The 21,632-nt window shown below is 34.5% G+C and overlaps 1 protein-coding gene across 2 annotated transcripts; it reads left to right on the top strand.

The window, feature by feature from the left end:
• The first annotated feature begins 381 nt into the window (after nucleotides 1-381).
• LOC139855603 (uncharacterized) lies at nucleotides 382-6,170 on the top strand. Of its 2 annotated transcripts, none has more exons than XM_071844842.1 (2): nucleotides 382-3,311; nucleotides 6,054-6,170. In XM_071844842.1, the coding sequence occupies exon 1, from the start codon at nucleotides 771-773 to the stop codon at nucleotides 3,285-3,287; it is 2,517 nt and encodes an 838-aa protein (XP_071700943.1). In that variant the 5' UTR covers nucleotides 382-770; the 3' UTR covers nucleotides 3,288-3,311; nucleotides 6,054-6,170. The 2 variants fall into 2 exon arrangements, with proteins under 2 accessions (XP_071700943.1, XP_071700942.1); XM_071844841.1 differs by having other exon boundaries at nucleotides 383-3,311; nucleotides 6,043-6,169.
• Nucleotides 6,171-21,632: the final 15,462 nt, after the last annotated feature.

Raw genomic sequence — 21,632 nt, 5'->3', positions numbered from 1 at the left:
TCTGACGGTATAAACGATAGGCGATAGTAATAAACTCATAAAAATGTACATAAATTTAAGCGTTATTAAATTGGATTAGAAGTTATTTTCAATCAAAGTGTATCATTATGTATTTGTGGAGAAATTAAGCAGCGTAATACTCCGTAAAATATTTACTAGCCAGCAATTATTTCCATAAACAGAGAGTCGCAGTTTAACAAATATTTTGTAGTTACGAAAAAAGGTAAATTTATTTATATTTATGTACCCGATTACACATACCCCTTTCACCTTCTTTTCAAGAAACCCCAAGATCCATTCTAAAATCCCAATTTTAAATTGATCAACCATCTGAAAGAAATGAATTTCTTCTAAGAAGGTTTCAAGATGCATCCGAAAAAAAATGGTGATCAGTAGTGCCTCATCCTTATCCCCTGGCCAGGTTTTTTATTTTTGATTCTCTCTTTTATCTTTACTCTTATTATTATTCAGTTAATCATCAGAAAACAACACTTCAGTAATCGGCAACAATGGAACTGTGTGAACTAACTCGCTCTGCAATTCGATTCTGATTTGATCCGAATCTGTTCACTCAGATCTGAAATTACATCGATCTAAGTTCGATGCTGAAATTCAGGTTATGAGCAAGCTTAATTGTTGAATTCTATTGATAATCAGTGTTTATAGTCTGTTGAATTGAACAGCCGCTGTTCTCGATCTAATTAGTTCATGGATCTGCAATTTCATTTTTATAATTTGTAGCTTAATTCTATTTGAAATACTCTTTTATCATGTCAAACATACCGACATCCCCTTTTACACCAAAAGCATCAAACAACCAATCCCAGTCGAAACAATCTTTCTTTGCTGATAACAAGCATATCCGATATCAGCCTATCAATCAGGGTATTTGGGTTAAAATTGATCATAATAAGCAAAACTCACCTTCAAAAAACCCTAACCCTAATTACAATAACCAGCAGAATCCAACCCACCTTGTCCGATCCAAATCTGGTCTCAATCATCACTCGACAAGGTTAAACTCATCCTACAATCAATTATACAACAACTTCAAAATACGGGAATCAGCCACCAACCTTATCAATCGTTATGGCAAGCCTTTTCCAGATGCGAATAATTCTAAAACAAATCAATTGCCAAAACCGATCGACAAGTCTAGAATTACTTCATACCTCTTCCACAACTTTCCCGAACACTGGTGTTCAACGGACTTATGGGATGTTTTCAAAAAATATGGCAATATCCACGAGGTTTACATCCCCAGGAAGACCTTAAAAAACGGAAGGAAGTTTGGTTTTGTTAGATTCTTAGACGTTCCAGATTACCACAAAGATTCTCTTGCGAGGAGACTAAGTCTCATTGTTGCGGGTGACAATTTACTCAAAGTATACAAGGCCCGTGATCCCGAAGGAAAGAAACAAGCTCCAACGCCTAACAATGCAAAATCGGGTTCTAGGAACAATGTTAAGGTTGCATTTAACTCACCTGTAGACGAAAGGAATTTCAAAGAAGTGGTCCTAAACAAGCAGGCTACAAACTACGGCATCCCCTCGATTAAGGTAAATTCTAATGATGATCTTATCCAAATACTTGGTCAAGCGGTTATTGCCAAAGTTAAAGATCTTGAATTCCTTGAATATTTTAATGAAATATGTGAAAGTGAAAATCTTGGTGGGTTTACTATCAAATACCTGGGGGGGCATGATCTAATGCTTATATTTGAGGAACCCAACCCGGCCCTAGACTTGATTAACAATTCGGAACACCCATTATGGAAATGGCTTGAAGATATAAACCCATGGGATCCCGAAATTTACAAAACCTCTGGTAGACTTGTTTATGTTAACATATTCGGGGTACCTATTACTTGTTGGTTAGAATCCACATTCATTGACATAGCAAAAAATTGGGGCGAGGTAATTGAAACGTTTAATTGCTCTATAACCAATGAGAACAACCAAGATTTATCGCATGGCTCGGTAATTATCAAAACAAACAATTTCTCACCGATAAACGGCCAAGTTATTATCAACCCCGGTGACGTCAATCAATCTAAGGCTTACATCATTGAAGTTCAAAACTTTTCTATGTTTAACACTTATGGTGATATCGATAATTCGTCGAATTGGGATGATGAAATTCTTTCGGACGATCACATTTCTGACGAAGAGTCCCACTTGGATTGTGAAAATCGAGTTGAAGGAAACGCTGAAAAGACCACCCGTAACAACAACCACGATCCCACGCCTCCTCACCAAACCTCCTCTAATTCCTCTAAACGAATGGATACTCGTCCCTTTAATAATAATGCCGATAACCAATCTCTCCAATCTCCTAGCATATCGAAACCCATCAACCACTTTGACACCATAAACCCTCACACCCATAATCCTTCCAATCCCGAAACTGTTTTAAATAATACTAGCTCTACAAAAGAAACTAGCTCATCGAATGAAACTGATCCAATTGAACCACCTCCTATTCCTGATTTTAATACAGCAAGGCCATATAATACCACCTCATATCAACCAAAACCAAAAACCATCCCTTTGGAGTCCACTGTAATCACGCAGCCCATTACCACCAATACCCCCCCAAGCCCACCAAGAGAGGATACCCTTGCAATCCCGCAGCCCAACACTGTTATTAACGGCCCATCGAATCATGTAAATGATACCCCTGTTACACCTAGCCACATCTCGGGTAAATCTAATATGGACAGCTCACCTCAACACATTCTAACAAATGATTTATGCTCACCAATAGTGACACAAGAACATGCAGATTCTGTTCCCGAAACCCTCCCTCACCATACCACAAACGACACCCCCTGTACTACCCCTTTAAACCCTCAATCCAACTCTCCATTAAATTTTATGCCTGCCCCTAACGCTACACAACAAACAAATTCCGATCCTTTCAACCTCGAACCTTTACTTTATACGGGTAAAGAAATTTCTAAAAAGAGAAAAATTTCTAGCACCATCGCCAAACCTATCATTAAGTCAAAAAACACCTCTCAAAACCCAGATTTTAAAAGACCTAGATCCAATATGCTTTACATCAAACATCTAGCTAGAAGTGGCCAAAAGCTTAGAATCTCTCAACTGGCTAAACGTTGTAAGTCCTCGTCTAACGGTGGTGGTAGCACATCCTACTTCTCGAAGGGATCTCATATGGACATGGTACATAACAAAAAGACTAAAAAGACAGGTTCTACCTCTAGCAAAAGCTTGGATACGTTCGAATTCGGGAAAAGCATCGGGATTCGTCGCAACAACCCATGAATCCACCTCCGTCACATCGATTCTGTAAGTTTTTTCTCATGTGTACGATTTCTCTTAATATTCGGGGTATTGGACAAACGGGTAAAATAAGCTGGCTTAAACGTATTTGCTATAAAGAAAAACCATCAATTCTAGGCCTCCAGGAAACCAAATGCGGCCAAACACGTGACAACACCATTGAATCTTTCTGGGGTAATTCTGATTTTAAATTCGTCCAAAAGGATTCGGATGGTGCTTCCGGAGGTATCCTAACTATTTGGGATACTAATATCTTTTCGTTCAACTATGCTATTGAGGGTGAATTCTTTCTTGCAATTTGTGGCACGTGGGCGGGTCATGACTCTGAAATTGCCTTCATTAATGTTTATGGCCCCCATTCCCATTCAAAAAAACTTAGACTTTGGAGCGAACTCTCATCCCTTACTAACTCCCTTAATATCCCACACATTGTTTTTGGTGACTTCAACGAAGTAAGAAACAAAACAGAACGCATGAACACAGAGTATAATCAAAATTGGGCAGATAATTTTAATAACTTTATAAATAACTCTGGATTAATTGATCTTCCTTTAGGCGGTAAAAGGTTCACAAGGATTTGTGAAAAATCAATGAAGTTTAGTAAACTTGACCGATTCCTCATTTCCGATGGCATCTTCACTATCTGGCCCAACACATCCTCCAAAACTCTTGATCGGGACCTTTCTGACCACTGTCCCATTATCCTAAGAAATAACCTCCTCGATTCTGGCCCTAAGCCAATACGTGTCTTTGACACATGGCTAGATTTAAAAGATGCCGACACCATCATAGAAAAGGCTTGGTTGATCCCAATTAGTGGGAATAGGCCTGACTGCATTTTCCGTAACAAACTAAAAAACGTTAAATTAGAACTTAAAAAACATAGTAATCAACTTGATAACTTAGACTCCCAAATACGTGATCATCTTACTGAATGTAATAATTGGGAACAAACCGCCGAAACTAGACCTTTATCCGAAACTGAAAAACAAAAATGGATCGATGAAAAAATGCATCACATCGTCAAAGAAAAAAAGAAAACAAACATGCTTAAACAAAAATCTAGAATCAAATGGGCGCTTGAGGGTGATGAAAATTCGAAATACTTTCATAACTATATCAAAAGAAGAACAAGTAAAAACAACATCCACGGGCTTTCAATTAATGGTACATGGACTGAAGATCCTAATCTAATAAAACAAGAAGCATATTCCTATTTTAACAACATCTTCCGATCCAAACACTTACGTGACGAATGCCCTTTCGATCATGTTTCACATCTTGAATACATTTCTTCCTTGGACAATCAACTCCTAGAAGCTAAATTTAACGAAAAAGAAATATGGGAAGCCATATGTAATTGCGATAGCTCTAAAGCTCCTGGGCCGGACGGTTTCAACATGAGATTCTTTAAAAAACATTGGGAACTGATTAAAACCGACCTCATTAAATCTCTAGATTGGTTCTGGGAAAACTCAGAAATCTCCAAAGGATGTAATGCATCTTTCTTCACATTAGTCCCGAAAAAACCCAACCCAATCGGATTAAATGAATATCGCCCAATCTGTCTAATAGGTAGCTACTATAAAATTCTCACCAAAATACTCTCCAATCGCCTTGCCATGGTCATCCATAAAATCATTGGTAGTGAACAAACAGCTTTCCTCAAAGGTCGAAATATCCTAGATAGTGTCCTAATTGCAAACGAAATAATTGATGAATTAAAACGTAAAAAACAAAAAGGTTTAATCTTTAAAGTTGACTTCGAAAAGGCATTTGACTGCATTGAGTGGGACTTTCTATTTAAAACCATGCACTTCATGGGTTTTGGTCCAAAATGGATTGGTTTCATTCGGGCATGCCTTTGGTCATCATCTATTTCTGTACTAATCAATGGCTCTCCCACCAAAGAATTTTCCCCTGAAAGGGGAATTCGACAAGGTGACCCCATTTCGCCATTCCTGTTCATCATTGTTGCTGAAGGTCTTAACATACTTGTCAAAAGAGCATTAGCCAATGGTCATTTGCAAGGATTAAAGATCGGACATGACAATCTCAATATTACACACCTCCAATATGCTGATGATACAATCTTCTTCGGCGAATGGAATAAAAGAAACGCCAAATATATCTCCAAACTACTAAAATGTTTTGAAAATATTTCAGGCCTCAAAGTTAACTTCCGTAAAAGCAAACTTTACGGTATAGGTACATCTACGACCGAAACCGAACAAATGGCTTGCTACATGAACTGCTCTGCGGGTCATACCCCGTTCTCCTATCTTGGACTTCCTATTGGTGTACCCACATCTCACGCCTCCTCGTGGCAGCCGATCGTTGAGAAATTCGACAAAAGGCTTTCAGATTGGGCTGCTAAATCTATTTCTTTCGGAGGTCGACTTACGACCATCAAATCAATTCTTAGTAGTATCCCATTATACTACTTCTCCTTATTTCATGCACCACCCGCTATCCTTAAGGTACTTGAATCTAAAAGACGGAAATTCTTCTGGGGAGGATCTTCAAACGATAATAAAATTAATTGGATCAAATGGGACCAAATAATTTTGCCATACGATTGTGGGGGTTTAAACGTGGGGTCCCTCTTTGCTAAAAACATATCATTACTTTGTAAATGGTGGTGGCGTTTTAAAAACGAAGATAATGCATTATGGGTAAAAATAATCAAAAGCATTTATGGGCCGGGGGGAGGGTTGGATACTAACTTTATATGCAGGAACATTTCAGGTCGCACCATTTGGAAAGAGATTATTAAAGCTGGAAAAGTTGCTGACAATATAGGCACAACCTTCACATCCTCGATTTCAAAGCGCATAGGAAATGGCACATCAATAAGCTTCTGGCATGATATATGGATCGGATCTGAGTGCTTAAAAGATACATTTCATAGACTATTCATGTTGGAATCCCGCAAAGAAGCAACTGTTGCTGATAGAATAATGAACGTTAACTCTACCTCGATCGGTAATTGGGATTGGTCCCGCCCTCCTAGTGGTCGTGCAAAGGATTATCTCACGGAGCTCAACAACCTAATAACATCAGTTATTATTTCAGATCGCCCCGACTCATGGAAATGTTCCCTTGACACATCCGGCATCTACACTTCAGCAGCACTGTCAAATCTGATCAATAAGCTTAAATACGGCACAAACTCTAGAAACCTTTCACTACCTCAAAACAAATTCGTTCCACAAAAGATATTCATTTTCTCATGGAGGGCCGTTCAACAAAAAATCCCGGTTAGAAGCGAACTCGATAAAAAAGGAATTGACCTTCACACCATCTTATGTCCCTTATGTGAGCACCAAATTGAAACCATTGATCACGCGTTGTTAAATTGTCAAAAAGTATCTTCAATATGGATACAATTTCTCGATTGGTGGAATCAAAACAACATAAGTATCTCTAACATCAATGATGCCATCATCTCGGATCAAGGCATATCACATAATTCCATTGGTTCTTCAATATGGCAAGCTGCTAAATGGATTGCGTGCTACATTATTTGGAAACATAGGAACTTAAAGATTTTTTCCGGAAAAATATGGAACCCCGCTGTGATAATCTCCGAGATCCAATCTCAAAGCTTTAGCTGGATCTCAAATCGTTCACGGAAGAAAACACCTATCGATTGGCATCAATGGCTACTCAACCCGTCATTTTACGTGTCACCTCCTTCAAACCGCATAGGCGTCGGTTAACATAACTTAATTCAAATCGGGATGGTTTCGCTATTCTATATAGCCTATGTGGGTTAGATTAAATGGGTTGGTTGTGTGTCAACTTTGTAGTCGCTTGATCGGCACGGTTGTCCCCTCCTTCCCCGCTTGTTGTTCTTTTACGCAAGTTCGTCCCTCGTAGTGTTATCTAGTCTACGTCTCCCCCGATCATAAGTTCAGATAATTATTCCATATTTTCTCAGCTGATCCGTTTCGTTTATAGCATTGTATAAAAGCATATAGGGACTTGTATTGTAATATTCCATATAATAATAATAATATTTTTGCTTTTCAAAAAAAAAAAAAAAAATTTATATTTATGTACAATATATCAGTCAGTCACTAGAATAAAGTCTCAACATAACGAAACCAAAAATAATTCTTCTCGTCCATGATACTAGCCTTAAATATCCTAAAGACGTTGCCAATCATAATCTTGAAAAGTTATAAGTTTAGGTTAATATTTGTCTTAATTTATATGTATATTTATGGATAATAATTTGTGCTCAATAATTGAAATTGTAGTTGTAATCTAACAACATGATTACATATGTTTGTTACGAAAATGATAGGTGTAACCGTGGGTAAAACCGTAAAAACGTGCCTGATCATTTGCCGTCATTAACGGAATCCTAGGCACGTCGTTTATCACATAAACGGAAATATACGCACTAATCGTTTCTCTCTGCCTATAAATACGACATCTTGCTACATGCTTCATTCACTCACACACACTTGCATAACCTTGAAGGTTTCATTTCTCTTCCTTTTTTTTTATTTATTTTACAAATTTTTAACTTTACAAGTTTTAAATGCATTGTTTTTTTTAATCCTGTATTTTCTCGCTTGATTTTAGATTTTATTTGCATTATGAAAATCCTAACTGTATGGTTAATTTATAGATTTTTTATATAACAGCCTTAAAGGGTTATTTTATTTGTATCATTTGTAGCAGAAACAGTTATTCGATTTGTGTTTTTTTTTTTTTTTTTTTTTTTTTTTTTTTTTTTTATTTATTTACCGTAAACGTTTATGTGTTCAGTTTCTTTTCATTGTTTGTCAATCGTACTGTTATTGTGTTTATATCATCATTTCAAGCAATATAGAAAACGTTTTTTTATTTAATACGGATTAGTTGTTTCCCTTTTACTTCGTCACATAAACGTATTGTTTGTGTAAATGTGTAATTATTTATCATTGTTACCCATTTTTGGTCCGTTTCTATTGCATTTTCTGTAAATCATTTGTACTAGATAACCGGTGTTCTGTTTTCGATTAAACTTCTCTATTAGATACAAGTAACGTATACTGAAACCCTAATCACTAGTGAGCCATTCTCATTAGTGATTACTTAAAATTTTCCTGTTTTATATATTTAACGTATTTTGTTTGTTTTATTTGTTAAAAACAGAGCACTGAAAGATGTCGAACGAGTCGAAGAACGTTGCATACTGTGGGCTGATAGAAGTTGTCCAACCTTCTTCTACTGTTAGCAGAAGTGGTGGATCAAGAGGCAACTACGAGAACAAATCACAACTCAGTTACAATGACAAACCAAGTGGGTCCTACGCTCGAGCCACGGCAACAGAGAAGGCGACGTCCGGTAACTTTCACTGGAAAAATGGAACGAGTGGGACCCGGAGCGAGTACAAGCAGACTGAAACTGTTCGTGTTGGTAATAAGAGTGGCTACACTGAGATTTATAACGAGCAGAGGGTTCGGGATGTTACTTATAACAACAATTATGGTAGTAAGAATCAAGTAACCTATGATAACAGTTCACATGGTGGCGCGTATGGTGGTGGTAGCAGTGGCTCGTATGGTGGTTACGGTGGTGGATATGGTGGTTATGATTATGATTCTGACTACTAGTTTGTGTAGTTGTGGCAGTTTATTTGGGTTTTTATTATGCTATTATGAAGAAGCAGAATGTTGGTTTATTTTTACATGTTTTAATGTTTATGTCTTTGTTTTAACAAGTTGTGTTTCATGCTCTCCAATGTCAATCTGTGTTAGACAGTAGATATTACAAGATGAATATTTTCAAGAATTGTTTTTTAAGTTTGTTAAGTTAGGATATTTGTAAGTTGACTGGGATAAAGTTCCATGCTTGTTTCAGTTGTTTGTGTGTGGTTCCACCACCCATCGCCTTAATCCATTAGCTAGCGATGAGTACCCAAGAGTCAGCAGCAACCAAAAGCACCACCACCATAATCCACTAGCGATCCAGCGAGCAAATCCGTTTTCCACCACCCATCGTCTGAACCCAGAAACCACAACAAAAACACCCGTCCTGAACCCACACTCCACACTGAATCGATCATCTTTAATGGGGATTAAAAGAGATTGGAGGACTTAGGTGAATATGGAGGACTTGGGTGAACGTTTGCTTAAGGGGAGAGAAGAGGATGTTGAGACATTGAGTTAATAAGAGCAAAAAACATAAAAACTATGGAGTAGTACTTAAAAAAAAAAAAAAAAAAAACACACAAACATAGGATTATTAATTAAAGTTAATACTACTCAGACTCTGAATCCAAAATCATAATCTAACTTTTCGCCAATCGTAATACGTCAGATTCGTTCACGAGTTTTGAATAATATTTCCCGGTGTGTTACGCTTAGACATCCCTTCTCCAACTTCTTTTTATCTTTTGCTTTTTTCCTATCTTTGGCGAAGTTGGTGTAGGGACTTGGTCTTTAACCGAGTGAGTGTATAATTGATCGTTTGTTTGATTGGTATTTGACTACATACTCCAAGCCATGTAATTTGTGAACTCTCCGGGTGGAATTTGAGTTTGTGGTACTTAAGTTTGTTGTAATGATTGGTGCGGGTGACCAAATTAAGTAGGCGTAGTTAGAGGATTTTGTTGCGGATAATTATCGTAAAATTGAGCCCAATTACAATTGTGATTGAAAGTGTTGGTGTCATTCTATATGTAGTTGAGATGTTATGAATTGTTTGAGTTTGGATCCATGCAAGCAAACAATAGAGTTGAACCAAATCAAGAAAACTAAGACCTACCCCTAACCACAAAGAAAAACGAAACAACCAAACATGCGACAAAAACGAACAGGCAACCACAAACAAACAAAAGCCAACACATCGTGCGGGCAAATATAATCAAACAAAGGGAATTAGACGACACCGATCTTCTCCACCAACATGGAAGCTTTTTTATCTTTAGATTCCGCTTTATAAGCTATCAAAAGCAACTTTTTCTACTCTTTCGAATGTCACCGCTTTGCCCGCTCTAGACATGAACGCCTAGGCATTAAGAGATTCTCCCAAAGGCGCCTTAGAAGTCCCTCCATCAACACCTCCACCATAAACCGAATTCATAACGAGCCAAAATCCGGATCACTAGCATCCAGCTATTGGAAAAAGCTCCCAATACCAATTTCTTCATCTTGATCTCGTAGGCAGAAAGACCCGTCGATATTCGAATGACACTTCTTGTTCTTCTTCTTTAAATTAGGAGCCGTAACTTTAGAACCATTACCACAAACTAACCTCGAGGTGGATATGGGGACACATTCTTGACTCATCGTTGCTAGTGAGAAAGTACATGTGAATTTAAATTGCACGATGGGGTTTCTTTCTTAGAAGTAGTGAAATAAATTAGAATTTTTCTAATTATAGTTCTAAAGGTTGTGGTTAAGCTAGATAAAATGGATGTACATTGGTTATATATTGACTTTAAAATGACATTTATTGGAACATACAACACTATAATACACTTTAATGACAATCATTAAAGCTAGCGTAGAAAAAATAATTTTAAAATAGCTAAGCCAGAAATCGAGAGCTTAGTTGAGAGCACAGAGGAGTTGGAACAACGAACGGTGTTCAAGCTCAAAGTTCTTCAGGAACCTTGAGGGTGAAAAAGTGAAGAAAGGTTTGGTGTTCATGTTTAATGTTTTGAGATTATGCCGACCATTATATGAATGGAATAAAATATGTGACCTATAGAAAAGGGATAAGATGAAAACATAAATGTAATGAAAACAACGTTGGTTGAGCGATGTTGGTTCGGGAACTTCGTAGTAGAACATGGAAGGGGAGTGATGTAGCTTCGTCGTTCACGGTGTTCCACGTGACTAGTGACCTGTGTAGTTATAACATATAATCGGTCAGAAGTATTTAAGTATTTGTACGGAGTAGTATTTACTTGTGACTATAAATTGAGCTCAGTTTGACCGGTTGTCTTAATCGGTATGTCTCCATCCAGCCTTTTATCTTCCAGTAGTGCGTTTTTCCCTTTTTATATTCAAGTCACAGTCACCTGTGCTTCTCCAGCTACCTACGCAAACTATGAATGCCCATTTTCATCAATTCTTTCATCCCAGAAAAGATTCCTTTTATCTTCAAAGTAAGTTGTTACAGAGTACATCCATAAAAAAGTAAAAGTATGCTAGCTGTATACTCGTAACATACTGTATACTCGTAACATACTGTACTAGTAGTATTTCCGATAATTAACTCAAACCCAAATTAAAAAAGGTAAACTTGGAGAGATTTAAGTTGTATTCCGTAGAAGTTAATTACATATAAAGGGAGGCGTTTACTTGGTGTTTCATCACAATGTTATTTGGTACCGCCTTCAATTGGTTCCGTCTCGTTTCAAGATTCGAGTAGTTTAATAGTAACAAAAACATGGGCGGATGTAGTGTATGCCTAGCGGTTGCACGGCATATTATTGAAATACCCAATGTAGTGACAATTTTTTTGAGTTTTAAACTAGTGACACTAGTAGATAGTGTACATTTTAATGAGTGACACCATTGAAATATGGCATTTAGTAGTTTTTTTTTTAAGGTTTTAACTGACGACTATCAATCATAAATCCGCTACTAAACAAAATAACTATTTTATATGAGTTCCACAAGTTTAGAGATTATTCAAACAAGTTATGTAATGAAATCATCACCTTTATCACAAATAACATTTATCGATGAATACTACTCTTTCGAGCGTTTTCTGATCAAAATAATAACATTTATTACAAAATATCTTTTTTTAATGTTTTCATCTTGATTATATATATATATATATATATATATATATATATATATATATATATATATATATATATATATATATATATATATATATATATATATACTAGTAAATAGAACCGTGAAATCAAAAGTTTATCAAATAATTCAAGTTTGAATACTATTATCGAGAATAATTACCAAAATATTGAGAAACATAAATAAATCATTGAAGTTTATAAAATGCATGTGACGACCCAGAAAATTTCGACTAATTTTAAATCAAACTCTCGATACAGTTTAATATTTTGACACGATAAACAAAGTCTGTAATGTTGAGTCTAAAAATTTTTTGAACTGTTTTCATATATTAAATTACCCTGCGACTATTTTCGACGATTCACGAACAATTAATTGTAAATTGATATGTGTGTGTGTGTATATATATATATATATATATATATATATATATATATATATAAATAATAATTGGAAATATAATTTTAAATATTATATTAGTATTACTATTATTATTATTATTATTATTATTATTATTATTATTATTATTATTATTATTATTATTATTATTATTAGTTTTGTTATTATTATTATCATTATTTATTATTATTACTATTAATAATTATTATTATTATTACTATTCTTATTAATACATTTATTTATTATTAATATTAATTAAATGTAAAAATTAAACAGTCAAATGACAAAATCCGTTATAGATCACAATCACTTTATTTTTTTTTCCTTTCTCTGTTCTTCCACCCCACTTGTGTTTGCCAAATGACTGTAACGTTTCTGTTTTCTATTCTACAATAGATATTTTCAATCAATCACTCCTTCTCTATATTTATATATACATAGGTTCATATAGATTACATATACATTTTTTTTTTTATCAAAGTTCCTTAAAGAGTCATAACCAGATTTAAGATTTATTTTCACCAACATCAAGCTTATTCCAACAAATTTAATGATGATTCTGATTTAGCTCACTATTATCATCGATCCTCATTCAAATCAATCGAACCCTCATCAAGAACACCACATATGCCATTTGTTACTGCTATTTCTTCGTATCTGTTTGCAAACCCCACGAAACCATCATCACAACAAAAACACCACAAACAAAACCCACATAACCATAACCATCACCTTCATTGATCATCCTTGTTTTACTACCACTTATGTACAACTTGTAATCCAAAACCGAACACCATAGAACCACCTTAAACCTCCAATGTTTTTATGTTGCTCTACCGGCTGTTTCCTATTTCTAATTGACACCTTTAAACCACCACTACAGCCCGCACCCAATTCTACTTTTGGTTCGATTAAACTCACCTAAGAACACCATATATTTGTTTGTTACTGCAGCTATATGAAAACCATCACCATAGTTGCTGTATGTTCGAACCAAGACCACCACAATTCAGCTCCATAATCACCTCCTTCTCTCACGTTCTCTCTCCTCTCTCTCTCTCTTCATTGAAATTACAAACTATCGTTGATCACTACCATAAAGTACCGTCTACTACCACTGTCATCTGTTATTATCAGTTTTAGACCAACGAACAAAAACACCCAGGTTGCTGCTATGCTGCTCGCGTCTGCTTCAGTCTCACGGTTGCAGCAAATAAAATAGCGATGATTGTGATTTGATTTTGATAAAACGAAGTAGAAGATGACGTTTATACATAAAATTACGATGAGGAGAAACAAATTGCTGCTATTGCCGTCATTTTTTTTTCCTGTCATCCTATCCAAAGACCACGATAATGATGATGAATGATTAAAAATAAAGGTGATGAGCTGTAAAGGAGAGGACAGCTTTTTGCGTCCCTTTTTTTTCTTTCATGTCTGTTTCCATTGACAGAACACCAGCTATCTATCTAGATTAAAATATGATTAGTGGACTAGTACATGGGCTTCTAATTTACTATGAATGGGCTGTGACCCTTGAGTTCATTAAACAAATAGATTGGGTCGTGACCCTAGTCTGTTGTGGTATTAAATTAGCCATGATCCAACTGCCAAATCCAGTTGGGCCGTGGACTTTCTGTTGGGCCAAGAACCGGCTGAGGGCTGACCAAATCACACACACACACACCACACACACTCATGTCTTGATCATTAAATTCACAAATGTGTTGATATTGTTAAATGATGATGAGGAATGGAAAGGCTTTCGAACGATGATGATGATACATAATACCATGATGATACAATGGGTATGACGATGATAAAATGAACATAAGATGGTAATGAATGGCGATATTGATGAGAGTAGATGATGGATTAGATGATGATTACGGTTATATGATTTTATGATGAATGATACTAAAAATGATACATGAAATAATAATCGAATGATGACCCGTTAATGATGACGATTATCACTTATAGATGATGATGATATCGGATGGTATAAATCTTATCACTTATTTATATTATTATTATTATTACTATTAATACAAGTATTATTATTATTATTATTATTATTATTATTATTATTATTATTATTATTATTACTAATTAAAAACTTGATGAATATAATTTTGGATATAATTATAATTATAATGATATGAAGATTATGATTCAATTATTTAATATGATTATGAGATGATTATGATTAAGAAGATATAAAGATTTGGTTATGAATATAATTATAATAAAATTCATGATTAAATGAATTATTATTATTATTATTATTATTATTATTATTATTATTATTATTATTATTATTATTATTATTATTATTATTAGTATTATTATTATTATTATTATTATTATGAATATAAGTATTTTTATTATCATTATTATTAATTAAAATTATCATTTTATTTAAAATTAACATTATTAGTAAAATTATCATTATATATAAAATTATCATTTTTATTAAACTTATCATTATTATTATTATTTTTATCATTATTATTATTATTATTATTATTATTATTATTATTATCATTAAACATGATTTTATTATTAATTAATAATAATAATAATATTATTATTATTATTATTATTATTATTATTATTATTATTATTATTATTATTTTTATTATTATTATTATTATTATTATTATTATTATTATTATTATTATTATTATTATTATTATTATTATTATTATTATTATTATGATCATTATTTTTATTACTAGTATTATCATTATTATAAGTATCATTATTTTTAACATATTATTATTATCATTATCATTATTGTTATTATATTAAAAATTAATCATATAAAAACATACTTAATAAAACTATATTATAATTATTTATTTAAGGTATATAAAATAAATATAATTAATTAAGTTATTAATGAAACAAATGATTAAAATAACAGTTAAATCACTAATAATATATAAATTTGTTCGATTACGATTATATGTTTTAATATATATATAACTGATATAGGTTCGTGAATCCGAGGCCAACCCTGCAATTGTTCAGTTCAGTCATATGCATATTTACTACAAAATACAGTATCGTGAGTTTGATTTGCTCCCCTTTTAATTGCTTTTGCAATATATATTTTTGGGCTGAGAATACATGCAATGTTTTATAACTGTTTTACAAAATAGACACACGTACTAAACTTAATTCTACGTGGGTTAGAATCACGAATATTCACCTAGCTTGGTAACATTTATCTATTGGTTTATGAACTGGTAGGCTCGAATCCTAAAGATAGATCTATTGGGTTTAATATCCCCACCCAGGATGCTGCACTAGACATTAGAGCTAGTGGGCGGGTGTTTAGTACTTCGAGGTTATTATCGCACTTGATTCAGTGCACTTTATATATTCAGGGGTATTCATTATTATTATTGTTAAGGCTTGTTACCAGGTGCCCATGGTTGTAGAATGTTTTTTTTATTACACTGCGGTGTAAGGATATTTATGAAAATGAAATCTTGTGGTCTATTAAAAATATTGAAATGATTGTTATGATAAACCTGTGAACTCACCAACCTTTTGGTTGACACTTTTAAGCATGTTTATTCTAGGGTACGAAAGAAATCTTCCGCTGTGCATTTGCTCAATTTAAAGATATTACTTGGAGTTATTCATGGCATATTTCAAAAGGCGTTGCATTCTAGTCATTGAGTTCAAAAAGATTATCATTACGTAAATGATAGATTAAGTCATTTATAGTTTGGATATATTATGAAATGGTATGCATATTTGTCAACTATCATTGTAATGAAAGATTGTCTTTTAAAAACGAATGCAATGTTTGTAAAACGTATCATATAGAGGTCTGTACCTCGCAATGGAACCAGATGTTGAAGTGTTCGTCCAGATGGTTTAGGACGGGCCTTTACAGTTGGTATCAGAGCGTAGATCTTAGCGAACCAGGTCTTGCATTAGTGTGTATAAATGATAGTTGTTAAGATGCATTAGTGAGTCTGGACTTTGACCATGTCTGCATGTCAAAAAGTTTTGCTTATCATTTCTTGTCGAAAAATTTCCTGCTTATCATTCTTAAGTCTAGACACGTCCTATTGCATTTATTGCATAGATAGTGTATAGATGAATTCATATCTTAGTGTATCTGTTACAGTATACTTTGCCTGACATCTTCCGAAGATTCCTCCGTAATTTATGAGATTTTGGTATTATATATGCATATGTAAATTATGTATTGCAGGGTACTAATCTACGTCCTATAATCTATTTCATATCGAAAATCCTTTATCTGACCGTGTAAGATAAATTCTGCAACTAGTTCAAGTTCCTCGGATTCCGACAGCTATTCGGATATGGATTTCCACTTGAGCTCCGAAAACAATGCAACCGGAATGGACCAACCGATTAGTCATCTTCAATTCTGGATGAATTGGGGATGAGTTCGTGGTTTACTTAATCATTAGAGACAAGAAGAAGGTGATCCCTTCCACCCACCAAATTGCCCACTTGGCGAAGAACCTGAAGCACTTACCGAAAAACCAATTTGAAACACCATCTTCAACCTCATTTCCAGAGTATCTCGCCACGATTATATAATATTTCATGTTCTAAACCTTATTCATCCGCTTGTTCAAACCTCCAATCATCTCGGAATAATAGAAGAAGTCAACGAGTTTCGCGCTCGAGTAATCAATCTGGAGAATATGGTGCACAACTTACAAACACCAGCAAAACCACCGGCATCAACAGTACCACCAGCATCAACAGCACCTGTACCACCGACAACATTCGCATCACACGCCTCAACATCACAATCTATACCTCGAGCATAATCTTTATTCTACATCTTGTTCTACATCAATCATCTTTGTTCTACATCTTGTTCTACATCGATTATATTCGTCCTACATATCATTCTATATCATTTATCTTCGTTCTACATGGCGATTATGTAATCTCTAATGTTTTAGAGATTATGTGTTCTAGTTCTAACCGTAAATCAAATGAGATTAATATCATATTAACTCATTAAATTCATGATTACATCTGAAGAAAATATATATGTAAGTATATATTTTCATAAAGATTGTAATTAAAAATTCGTTCGTACAAACTAATTAATTGTGAAAATATTTTAACGGGTAGGTAATACCCGAGAAATATTTAGATTTCACAGTTATATGTTAAACTGTATATTCTTCAATTCTGATTCAACCGTCATTTACTATCTTACTTACAACCACAGATATACGTATCTGTTTACCAAGAATAATCATTTTCATTCAAATTCAATTTCATATTTGGATTTTGACAGATCAGAATCCAACATGTGGCATAATGAAGAGTAATGGACACAATAAAACTTGTTAGAAACAAACTAATTATGTATGTAAATTTTGTTAAAAATCCACGCTAACAATATCCTAGCTAAATGTTCCTATATCCGTTATGACCATATCCTTATTACATTTTATTTATTGCCATTTTAATTATCGCAATTAATTATCGCAATTTTATTTATCGTCATTTAAATACTGTTATTTATTTTATGCACTTTAAATTTCGTCATTTAAATACTGTCATAATATACTAGTCTTGGTTAATCCCGAGATAATATAATATAATCTGGATTAATTGAGACAATAGTTATACAATACGTCGGATAAATCGGGACACAAGTACACAATACGTTTAGATTAATTCTAAGACAATAGTTGTACAATGGGTCGTGATTGAGTCTTAGGCAATATGTATACAATACGTCGATTAATTCTAAGATTATATATTGGACCATTGCACTATTGGACTATTGGACTACTAAAATTGGACTACTAACGATGGGCAATTAAAAAAGATATTAAAATATGGATTATAATATATGAAACTAAACATTTCTTCAAGTTTGCCACTTGATTTCATCTTAAACATCATATGAATCTTGACAATTACAATCAGCGTTCAATCATCTAAAAACAAAATTTTCTTGAAACACCTCGGATTATTAACCAGTGATTCAGTTATGGAAACAGTGAATGCTGATGAAGCAGTAAAAGTTGTAAATGGTCTTAATGGCCAAAATTTAATGATAAAGAATGGAGTGTTGGAAACTCTCGATAGAAAATGTGGTACTGAAAAATGGATTGAGTAGACCATGAAGGAGACCGTGGACAAATATAAGGACCAAACCCTGTATTCAAAGAATCCAGATAATTCTGTATCCGATGAAATCTTTAGCGAATATCTTGCTCCGTACTCATGTTAAAATCTTGCGAAAAAATTTTCTTCATCAACCTTCGATCTTAGAAATTCCAAAATATCATTATAAATATCTTCGATATTTCTGAGGATATTTTCATAAATATTCTTGTCTGAAACTATTTATCTTTCCGTGCTATCTATATTACATCATAAAGGAAACTGTTTTAGTTTCTTTAATCTGTAAAAATTCGAGTTTTAATTATGAATGGTTTTTGGAGAAGTGTTGGGAATTAAAGCATGAGTTAGTATAATATAATGACACCTGGCTAACGTGGTTATATTACAGTAAGTCATGATGAATTTCTAATGGAACGTGATGATGGTTCACAGATCATACAATCATCATGTGACATGTTACACAACTCTTTCATTCTACTTAACTTCTGAACATACCAAGAAAATATATTCTTGATAGTTCTGTCCTCAGAGATTCTGGTAATTTGACAAATCAAATCATGCTATTACGTTCCTCTCTGCTTAGAACATTAGGTTCATTCGAAACTTCATACTTACGAATTCTGGTCTATTACTCGCTTTACTTAAGGTCGGGAAGAGAAAACAAAAGCCTGGAACTCCGAGATATAAGGGAAAATATAAAGCCCGACAACAACACGGAGATTACAAACCGTGGATATTAATACGAATAGCAATATAAAGATACGGTAGAATTAAGAATAGTATTACCCCAAGGTAATAGTAGAAGTAAACAGATTCTTCTGGTGGAAGATTGAAAAGAAGAATGACAGAAATAATAGTTAGGAAAATATCAAGGATTAGAACTGGATTAAGCATTTTCACAATGAAACAACCCAACCCGTATTAAAACCGACCCATAAAATTTTTTCCTTTTAATAAGCGTTAAATAATACTTTAGGTCCCATTACACAATTTCCAAAATATATTTGTTACCAAAGTAAGTTCAACGAACTTAAAACATACATTAATAATTTAAACTCCCTAATACAATGGTTCATTAATTAAATCGTAAACCGGTTATAATCATTATGACCCGACTAGTTACGTTTACACAAAACCAAGCATGGTGATTTGGGACAACGCTACCCAAATCCTAATCTAGTCCAAAAGCAAGATCTTCTAAAGCAACCTAGCCAAGATCTCTAATCCCCATGCTTACCCGAGCCGCTATCACGCGAACCTATAAAAATATCAACAACGAGAGGGTAAGCTAATGCTTAGTGAATGATAATATACTATATACATATATATGTATAAAATGGACACGCCACACAAAAGTCAAATATCGCATACCGAAGCATCCAAGTATAAGGTAACTACACTAAGCATACCGTACGATCTCTAAGCACAAGCTAAAGATATCAACAAAGTATAAGTTAGTTCACCAACGACAAGGTGAACAACGCCAATGAGCTACACCCGGAGGGTTAGCTACATCACAACAATACAACAATATACGTATACAATATTTAACATGCTAAACAATATCCAACAACATAATATGGTTAACCATAACGCTATGGTGCTACCGGCACGTGGTTCACACCATACGCATTTGAGTCTCACTCTTTTATAGTGCTACCGGCATGTGGTTCACACTTCGACGCTACCGGCACGTGTTTCACGCTCATTTAATAGTGCTACCGGCACGTGGTTCACACTCGATGCTACCGGCACGTGGTTCACATCATTATATTTATAGTGCTACCGGCACGTGGTTCACACTCAATGCTACCGGCACGTGGTTCACATCATTATATTTATAGTGCTACCGGCACGTGGTTCACACTCGATGCTACCGGCACGTGGTTCACATCTTATCGCACACATGTTATGGCACTACCGGCTCGATGGTTCATGCCATAACACCCATAAATAGATACGCCATATACACGTACGTATAAATACTCCACTCATAATATTAACCCTTCGCCATTGGGGTTATATAATCCACATCACAAGCCCATGTGATAACGTACACACAAAGTGTGCACCTAGCCAAAGGTGGTCAACCAAAACGCACAACCGTGCCAATTGGACCTATACACAAGTCCATCAATCCACCTATATGTGAAGTGAGCTCTATGACCGAGAACCACTTCACCCAACCCGCACCTATCCTACACATACATATGCACATAGGATATTAACACTCACCTTAAGCCTTGATGAATGCAACCAAGTAATCCGCAACACACCAATGGAAAGTACCTATTCCATTAACACAAATACAACAACACAATTAGGGTGGATTTACAAATCGACCCAAATTGTCAAATAGTGCAATTTCGACCCAAATGCACTTCCAAGCTCAAACCGCGCCAAAACTAGCCAATGATCACTAACACAAGTGACAATGGTCCTAATATACCAATTAAACCCAAGCATAGGCGTTAAATACCAATCTTGCCCAATATGACACCTTAACCCTAATTTGACCCATTTCAAAATTAGTTAACCAAAATACACCCAAAGTGGTTCCAACACTTCTATAATCACTAATACTAGTGATTACAAGCTACATACAAGCCTTAAACATGGTTAAATCATTAACCAACCCAAAACCCACCAACATCAACAATAACTAGTTACAATTACCCATTTCACCTCCTAAATGGGTTTTACAACTAACTAGCTCAAAACCCTAAACTTGAATATCAAATTACAAAGATGAAATTCGGAGTTGAGACTTACCAATACCACCAAAATGATGCCGTTGACGAGATGAACAACTTTAACACTTGAGGTTTGACCCGAAACAACCTCCTTCTTCTCCAAATGGAGTTCTCTCTCTCTAAAACTCTCCTCTCTCTCTAGGGTTTGAAGGTGAAAGTGTTTTTGAGTGAAAATGAGGATAATATGAGCCTTGAATCAGTCTTACAGCGACATTTGTGGCGTTTCGCGACACCTTGTCGCGTTT

This window comes from Rutidosis leptorrhynchoides, chromosome 6 (genome assembly GCF_046630445.1).
Source record: "Rutidosis leptorrhynchoides isolate AG116_Rl617_1_P2 chromosome 6, CSIRO_AGI_Rlap_v1, whole genome shotgun sequence".
Lineage (NCBI taxonomy): Eukaryota > Viridiplantae > Streptophyta > Magnoliopsida > Asterales > Asteraceae > Rutidosis > Rutidosis leptorrhynchoides.
This window is presented reverse-complemented; position numbering and strand designations above follow the sequence as displayed.